At 41.2% G+C, this 9,568-nt stretch overlaps 1 protein-coding gene across 30 annotated transcripts in view; it reads left to right on the plus strand.

The window, feature by feature from the left end:
* rims1b (regulating synaptic membrane exocytosis 1b) overlaps positions 1-9,272 on the plus strand; it is a 92,490-nt gene extending 83,218 nt beyond the window's left edge. For 29 of the 30 annotated variants that reach the window (XM_036000698.1, XM_036000704.1, XM_036000697.1 and 26 more), the window contains 5 exons: positions 2,870-3,014; positions 5,752-5,864; positions 6,523-6,624; positions 8,140-8,279; positions 8,944-9,272. In XM_036000698.1, the coding sequence (XP_035856591.1) occupies positions 2,870-3,014; positions 5,752-5,864; positions 6,523-6,624; positions 8,140-8,279; positions 8,944-9,162 (719 nt within the window). In that variant the 3' untranslated portion in view covers positions 9,163-9,272. Of the gene's footprint in view, positions 1-925; positions 1,008-2,869; positions 3,015-5,751; positions 5,865-6,522; positions 6,625-8,139; positions 8,280-8,943 lie in introns of those variants that run through there. The other variant, XM_031284564.2, reaches the window with a different exon arrangement.
* Positions 9,273-9,568: the final 296 nt, after the last annotated feature.

Raw genomic sequence — 9,568 nt, forward strand, 5'->3', positions numbered from 1 at the left:
CCTCACCATGGAGCATTACTTAGCACTATTATGATGAGTGTTGTCTGGAAGCAGGTTGATTTTTGGATTAGGCAGGTTGCAAACTGTTACTGTGACTTATCATAGAGCTTCACATACCTTTAGTTGGCCTGGATCACTCCAGCGTTTTCCCCCCGACGTTTTTGATGCTTTTTCCGATGCTTTGGTGCTTTTTGTCACATTTTAACGTTTTTTTTTTAAAATTCATAGTCAATCAACCTAATTTATATGACATTATACCTATCTTTTGAGTTAAACAAAAGCAGAAATTATAAATTATTATTATTATTATTTATTATAAATAGTTGAGTGGATCGCAGACCGGTGTATGTCAAAGTTTAGTCCGGATACTGTTTTGAAACCATTTTAAACATTGTTTTGCTATGAATGCTATAAAATGGAATGAAATACCCAAAGTTCAATGAAAGTAAGCATTCATTTTACCTGCGAAGCACATCCATGCACGCATGTTATTTTTGGGCAATTTGGTTGAAAGAAACCCATATTTCTGATATTAAAAAAAACTTTGAAAACGGGTCGAAATACTGCACTAAATGATGAGACTGTGTTTCACATAGAAACAATCCTCACACATGCAGAAGATTTTTCCTAAGGAGCAGACTGTACCGAAGAACCACGGATTGCAAGTGCCCTTTTGTTCTGTACAAAAACAAACCTCTGCTGTCCTAGCGCCCTTTATTAAAGACAAATAACAAAATAATATGTCTGGGAGAGTTTCAGAACATGGCGGCTCGCTGAGAGCCCCTCGCAGCTCAGCTCGATGAACGCATGATGAAAGCCAAACACTGTACTCCTCCTTCTTTGTAGTGGACATAAAAAGCTATTAGAGAACATAAAGCCTAAGGGAGGGGGGGAGTGGGGGGGTGATCTTGCCCTCTCTGCCTGATGTAGACAGGAGAGAGAGGAAGTAGAGACAGTGCAGAAATAAACCTTAATTTCCTCTTCATGATAGATGAGAACAAAAGCAGGTAAGGGAGACTTGCGTTTGAGTTTTTAAACTTTGGGATTTTAGTGTGGTTAAAAGATAATTACTACTTAACATTGTATGGTAGGCTGTACTGCACATTGCGTTGTTTAAGTGCTGTTGACCACCTCACCTGCTAGATGTACAACTACATCTCATGCGCAGCATATACAAGGCATGAAGGCAGGCTCAATGACGTAGCTACATTTTCTCTCTTTGCACACCATATATGCCAATATTTTGAGTCAGAAGGTGGACGCACCCCCCCCCGTCCAAGATGCCACACACTGTTGTTTGGGTTGTTTTTCTGCCCAACAATTTCCTGTTTACTACTGATTACCAGATTCAGCAGGACATGGGGGAGACTTTGGCGTGCTTCAGAAAGAGAGATCACCGAGTCCCTAACTAGAGCTGTAGGCTGTCCTGTAGTGTTCTACTTTGTCGTTCCCCCAGTGAATTGTTTGATACTGTATGAAAAAGGCTTTAGCTCATTGATAAATTTGCTCTGGGAGCTGGTCCGTTTCTCTGTAATGTTTGTTGTTTCCTAACCACAACATGGGTTCAAGGGAAACTTTTCTTAATCTTTGATTTGCCGTTTTCTAAATCAAACATTTTGTGGGGCAGCAAAAGGTTTAAAGGGCACTGCACCGATTTTACAATTGCATAATGTCTTCTGTGGCTCTGGAGGAATTTTGTTAAGTTGTTTTTGGGAGTACACATTCATACCAGAAAGGCTGTGTCACAAACCGGAGGGGGTGTGAAGAATCAAAAGAAAATCAGTCTCTTAATCCTCTGTGGTTTTCTGTTCTGAATAAAACCCTTTGTAAAACATTTTCGGCTGACTTAGTTAAGCGTAAAATGACATACAGACTCAGGGGCGCCATTGATCTTCTCATCAAACTATTGGCAAGAAAAGGAAAAGGCGTTATTTAACTCAATTTCAAAACTATTCCTTTCAAGAAATTAACTTGAATCATAATTTGGGGATTTATAGATTATTAAAGCGGGGGGAGGCAGTTCTCTGGAAAATGCCAAAAAAAACTGCCAGAATTTAAAAATACAGCCCTCCCCCAGCAGCTCACCCCTCTCTGTTCTAAGCCCCTCCCACCAGATGAGCATGGGCATGGGAATATGAACATGCTTCGTATGAATTGAAATACTTAGTGTTACTTACTGAGTATTTCAATCGTCCCGATCGCAATTGTGAGCCCGATGCCGACATCTAAAGACAATTCTATGAGAATTACCATTCTGTTTTCTTTGCAAACTTTACAGGCGGGCCTATGAAGCCCTTTGAGATGGCAGACTGTGATTCGAGGCTCTGAAGCTACATAAACATGAACTTGTGTTAGCCGCAGCCGTGGGCCTTTGGCTACTGTTGGCACAAGGCTAAACTATTAGCAATATTTTCCATCATCTCTGATATTGACACATTTTATTGCGTTTACTGTTTTGATAAGTTTTGATAAGTTGTTTTAGGTTGCTTTGCAGTGCAGCAACTTTTTCTGCAGGCTTTTCTGCCATTGAATCAGGCTTTACCCTTGAAGGGACGTGCATGTGACGCCCCTTTTCTGAAATGACCTGTGATTGTCCAAAGTCTCCAATCACAGGCTAGATTGTCTAAAGCCTGAAAACAGAGCTAAGAGAAGTGTAGTTTTCTCTCAAATCACTTTTTTTTTAATGAATTACAATATGCTGAAAGGATGTTATGGAATTGTTGCCCAACAACGCCCAAAATGCCATCAGACAGGACAAAAAGAGTGAGAGAGCACATTTTGTCTGGTTAAATAAAGGTGGAAAAAATGACAACAACATCATCTCTGACTACAACATTGTGATGTTTTCTGTGTCTCCCGTTTCATCCAGAGGGGAAGAGTAAGAAGGAGAAGGGTGCACCTATCCAAAGGAGCACAGAGACCGGCATGGCGGTAGAGTTGACCAGGAACATGAGCCGCCAGCCCAGCAAAGAGTCCAACAATGGCAGCATGAACAGCTGCAACTCTGAGGGGAAGTCAGTAAACCACACACTCCCTGCTGTGATCACTTTCCATCAACCATCTGCACACTCTCTACATCTACGTAACCGTTATCATTGCTTTCTCTCTCAGGGCTTTTTCACACATGCCTTGTTTAGTTGGGTTGAATCGAACCCTGGAGCGTTTACCCGCTTGGTGCGGTTTGTTTGGGCAGGTGTAAACACAGCAATCAGACTCAGGGCCAGATGTAGTAACGCTTTTGCGCCCACTTCAGGCGTATTTGTTTTGCAACGTGTGCGTAAAAGCATGGCGAGGTATGTACAAACAGGCCGCACTGAGGTAAAAGCGCAGACTGCCTGTCGCGTGAACTGAAAATGGCAAGTTGCGCTTTTCCGTGTCATGCATATGCATTCATGGGAGGGTGAAGGGGAAAGTGGGAGTTTCCCATAAAGAGATGGGAGGGAAAGTGTAAAGTAAGCCTAATTGTGTATTCCGCGGTATGTACAAAAAACGCCCGTGACAGCGCGCCTCTATTTTGCGGTGAAAATTCTCCGCCTCTTAAAAGCAGGTGTAAACCAGCCGCAAGCGGGTTTCCTTGCATGCCTCCTGGTGAAATGGCAGCAGTAATCCGAGCAAGACGGAGACATAGGCCAGGGAGACGAGCTGAAAGGATTTTTGCCACAAGGATCACACTTTTTCTGTTGAGTGAACACGAAATCATGAAGCCTTACAGATTAAGCAGCCATGCAATATTACAGTTACTGGAAGAAATCAAAGATGACATTGAATCTCCGACTCAGCGTTCACATTCCATTCCAGTAGTTGTTAAACTCCTCGCTACATTACAAATATTGGCATCAGGATAATTTCAAACGAATATCGCAGTCTGCACTCAGCCGTATCATAGCACAAGTACTTGACGCTTTGCTACAGCGCAATTTACGGTATAGTGGGCGAAGAAAAGGCGGCGATTACACGATGAACTGCAGGTTTGGTAAATACGACGTAAGCTGAAGTATCACAGCGTGCGCTTTCTGCGGGTTGGCCATGGCGCTGATAACGCTATATTCGCAAATGTACATACATCTGGCCCTCAGTGCAGACCAAAACAACCGGACCGAGGATACCTCTTTAAAGCGCTCTCTGTCCGGTTACAAACAACCTCTGGTACGCTTCGGTGCCCTTCGTTTGTGGTGAGAACGCGATCAGACCTCGATCCAACCCGACTACCAGGTGTACGCTGCAAGTTGGAGCTAAGCGGCTCCTGTAGTCAGGTGTGCTTTGCAAACTGCGGAAGAGCATGCAAACTGTAGCAGGTTGCAATGTTTCTCTCACAGTAATACACTGCGGTCAAGCTCAAAGCCACATTCAAACCAACCGCCGCTAAAGTTAGAGACACACACCGGTGTGAAAAGCCCTTAAAGGAGAATGCCAAATGATAGTTCATTTATTTCTGTCAATGTCTACTTTACATTTCCACCTGTGTTTTCAAGCTGCAATTAGGTTACGGGCAATATATATCAATATAATATCAATACCAATATATGAGGCTATATCTTTAAATTTGAATGTTCTTAAATTTTGGAAGTTTTTCTGGTTTTAAAGGCTGCATTACAGTAAAGTGATGTATGTTTCTGAACTTAGCATACTGTTCTAGCTGTTCTATTATTTGCCGTTACCCACGTAGTCATTATGTCCATGGTACTGATGATTATTTATCTAAAATCTCATTGTGTAAATATTTTGTGAAAGCACCAATAGTCAACCCTACAATATCAGCGCAATATCGATATTGAGGTATTTGGTCAACAATATTGTGATATTTGTTTTTCTCCGTATCACCGAGCTCTAGCTGCAATGTTTTATGTATTTTCTATTTCCTTGGTTTCAAACTGCAAATGTTACACTGTTAAAGCGACCGTAGCTGCTGTCCCACCCGACTTAACGTGGATGTGGCAGTAAAGTTTGTATGCCAACATGTTCTCAGCGGTTATATCCAGGCGTACACTTCCATCTCTGCATGTATGTGTCTAGTGGCTGACAGTGAACAGAATGTAATGTAATGAGTACGCTGTAAAAAAATAAATAAAAATTGGGCTCAGTGAGGCGATGATAGAACACAAACTTTGACTGAATCAAATTACGGCCTGGTGTTTTCTGTGATGGATTTGCTCGCTTGGCCGGTTTTCGAGATGTTTTTCATGTTGTAAATAATGAGTGGCAGCAAATGAGTTCTCCTGAAGGCAGCAACACTGCAACACTCTGAAGTCATAGAGCAGAGATCTTCAACAGGGGGTCCGGGTCCCCTAGGGGGTCCTCAGAGTCAATGCAGGGGTCCGCCAAATTATTAAAAAAATTATATAAATAATTTCAAAAATTAAAATAAGTCTGAAAATATGTATTAATATGAATGCAACATTTTAATAGCAAAGATACATTTGCCTATTTGTGAAAAATATGATTTACATATTGAAGATAAGCTTAGGTAACTATGGTAGCCATACAGTTAAGCTTAAGGAGTCACTGTGCCTTCCAGATGGATGTTTAACTTTAAAACATGATGCATGAATAATATCCATTTCTTTTCATCCATTCGGCACAGTTTAATATGCAACTGAATTGTATACAATATATGCGGTAGGGGGTCCCTACACCGTCTCTCTTTCAGCTTAGGGGTCCATTTGAAGACCCCTGTCATAGAGTATGCCGACTGTGTGGTGCTCGGGGATTATTGTCGTAACTAATTGATGTTGTATGTGTTTTCTGAGTTAGTTTGATCTTCTCTGGAGTCAATCTGGGTGCCAGCAGTCAGTTCAGTGACTTCCTGGATGGCCTGGGCCCGGCTCAGTTAGTGGGAAGGCAAACCCTGGCTACTCCTGCCATAGGTAACACACTCATGACACTCCTCTCTTTTAATCATTTTTGTTTTTCTCTTATGTGTTTGTTCATATATATATGTTTTAATAATGAATGAACTTTCTTTTTAAAATAATTTATATTGATCTATTTACTTGCATGTATACTATGTATTGGATATTACTTTTACATACATTTACATATATTGCTTATATTTTATTTCTCATTTTATTTTACTTAGAATATTAATCTGAGCCTGTCAGTGGCAAAACAAACGCTTTTGTGAAGGTGAATACAAGCTGGACATTTGCCCTATTAACTTACATTGTTTGTTTCGCTGACTGCCGACTGCAGCAATCTTGCTTAATACTGGACCAATGTCAAAGATTGTTGTTCCCATCAGTCACTTAGACACAAAAACATAGGAAAATAGGGCCCAGGTTGAAAATAACAGTATTTACCCTTTAAGTATGCGATATACAGCTCTGATCAGTGTTAATGATAAATCCCTACTGTTATATCTTTATGGGCTCTACTCCTAGTCACTACTATTCCTGTGGTTTATTTTTTCCGACAACATGTTCATCTTGCAGCTGCCAGCACCTTCAGCTCTGCAGGACACACTGTCATCGATCGCTTCCTGTCTTATTAAAACCAATCACCTTTTCACTTTACTGTGTTTCCCAGGCGACATCCAGATCGGTATGATGGAGAAAAAGGGACAGCTGGAGGTGGAAGTTATCAGAGCTCGAGGACTGGTACAAAAGCCAGGATCAAAATCCCTCCCTGGTGAGAACCTAAACCAAAACTGAGATACCAAAGAACAACTAATCTCTCCCTCCCTCTCCAGACATCAGTCATACGCTAGTCTTGCATTGCCAGATCTTCCTCCACGGCGCTGCGGAGGAGGGTCTGGCTAGTCCACACAGCATTCCAGGATGGGAGAAAAACGTGCTCTGGTTTATTGGCATTTCTTTAAACCAATCACAATCGTCTTGGGCGGTGCTAAGCACCAGACAGAGCCAGGGTGCCGCTGCAAAATAGTCTCGGGAAGGAACTTGTTTTGGTGGAACGTGTAACTTCAAAAGTTGTTTTAGTCGTGCAACAGAAAACTCAGATTGGACAGAGAATCTAGGTAGCTGTCTGGATTTACCCTGCAGAGATCTGAGGAGCAGTTAACCATAGTCCCATAGGCGTGAATCGCGGAGGGTTCGAAGGGGTTAGGACCTACCTCATTTGAGGGTTGCCCCTAAAAAATCATTAAAAAACATGCTGTGTATTGTAAATAATGTAATAATATATAATTCAAATAATTTTGTAAGGAGTAGAACAATACAAACGGGGCAAAAATTGCATTTTAAATTGAGAAACATCTTGAGCCCCACCTTCCTTGCCTCACAGTGGTTTGGTCCGTTCAGTGGGAGCAGCGCTGTTAAGAGAGATGGGGCTGGCGTTAGCTAATTGTGATACTCCAGTAAGTAGACAAGGCTATTTTATTCACTTTAAACATCGGATAAAGTGATTATTTTCTCTAATACAGATGATACGGTGTTATTTATGACATAAAATGATGATTTTTCCATGAATCCTCTGTTAGCGTTTATAACGTTACCTAGCTTGTTTGTTAGCTTGTTGGATCGTAAGTTAGCTAACTTGCTAATTCCACCCGACATGCTTTCACTGGTTACAGAAAATGAGCCGGCTGGCTAACGTTAGTTATCTAGCTAACTTGCTAGCTAGGGGGCTCAGTTCTCAGTTCAGCATCACCTGTATTAGAGAAAAGAATCACTTCATCCAATGTTTAAAGTGAATAAAATAGCCTGCCAGCCTACTTACTGGAGTTCCACAGCTACACATATCAACTGTACACTTTTGGCTGTATTGTTTGTGTCCCCTTCAAAAATTGCTCTTGAGAAATGTCAAATCTGAAATGCCAAACTGTTAGATGAAATTCACGCCCATGCATAGCCCTCATAAATCCACCGGAGTTTAGAATGCCAACACAAAGAAAGCGGAAGGTGACGGACATCCAGCTGAAAATGAGCGACATCCGGCGGCATTTCCGGCAGCAACGGAGCAATCCCGTAAATTAAACATCGTCGATATAGACTTTTCATACACTGATATTATGTGATATACACCTCACATCCAGTGAAATCCAGTAGATACACCCAGCCGAAGCTTGCTCTGTGCTTTCCCTTCCCATAAAGATAGAAGCAGCTTTGAGATCTGAGCTAGATTATAGTGGTAGAGTCGCTGTGTTCCTCACTAATGGCTATTTTATTGCTCTGTCTCTGCCTTCAGCTCCATATGTCAAGGTCTATCTGCTGAATAATGGAGCGTACGTAGCCAAAAAGAAAACCAAGATTGCACGGAAAACACTTGACCCACTGTACCAGCAAGTACTGCTATTCGAGGAAAGCCCACAGGGTAAAGTCTTACAGGTGAGCCCAAGATTAATTTCTTGTCATCGCAAAGGTTTTCGAAATTCATCATGAGAAAATGTGTTCTAGCAGGAGGAATTAGACTGCCCTGTTATTTGACAGAAAATGATTTTGAGGTAACACTTCGTAATAACTACAGACTGTGAAGCATTAGTTAAGTATCAGTAAGTACTTAAGTCATCATTTATATAAAGCATTGTTCCTACATTATTACACATCCGTATGGTATTCATAAACACAGTTGTACATGTTTTATTCTTGATTAATCACCTCATCTATAATGTGATTGATGATTGTATTTTCATACTTTATGAATGATGGATTCACCATTTCTAAATTAGGTTTAACAAAAATGACAAACCAGTTATTTAAGAATTGTCAATGATCAAAGTCAAAAGTGTAAGTAAATGATTACCAAACTATTTAGATGTACATTTATGCATGTATTTACACATATAATGTTTTAGACATGCACTAATGGTCAGTTAGTGTGTTAATATATGTTTCATAAATATTTTATACATTTTGTAATATCGCTTTTTGAGTAGGAGTGTTGTCAAACATCGCTTGGACTCGCCGGTGCGTGTTTTGTCCTCACAGGGTTAACTAATGCTAAACATAGTGTGTAGTTATTATAAACTGTTACCCGATGATTTTCCTTCAGGTGATTGTATGGGGAGACTACGGCCGCATGGACCATAAAAGCTTCATGGGAGTTGCACAAATCCTAATGGAGGAACTGGACTTATCAAGCACAGTCATTGGTTGGTACAAGTTGTTCCCACCGTCCTCCTTGGTGGATCCGACACTTGCCTCCATAACACGGCGGGCTTCTCAGTCGTCACTCGACAGTTCCTCCGGACCTCCTGGGGTCCGATCCTAGTGGACCAACAGCTCTACACCGCTCCAACCGGTAACAAACTCATGAAACGTACTGTAGAGAGAAATAAATAAACACACACAAAAAAAAAAAAAAAAGATGGCAGAAATGCAGAACAACTACAATCAGAAACAGTCGCAACGAGAAAGCTTTGTTGAGATCTGACAATCACTCCTGTCGCGGTTCATTTTAGTCTGTTGTAGGGAGCGCCACATTTCAGTGTTTCATATCCATTCAGAAAAATCGCATCGTTTTTTTCTCTGTGTATGCTGAGGAAGCAGGGCCGTCGACAGACAACAAGCAGTAGCTCTCGACACAGGAGACGGAAAAAAAGTGTCAGAGAATCAAATGAAGCAGGGTGATTTTTAACTGAATCAACAATAAGCAAAGAAATGTACGTAAGCATCGG

Source organism: Sander lucioperca, chromosome 4, assembly GCF_008315115.2.
Source record: "Sander lucioperca isolate FBNREF2018 chromosome 4, SLUC_FBN_1.2, whole genome shotgun sequence".
NCBI classification, from domain to species: domain Eukaryota; kingdom Metazoa; phylum Chordata; class Actinopteri; order Perciformes; family Percidae; genus Sander; species Sander lucioperca.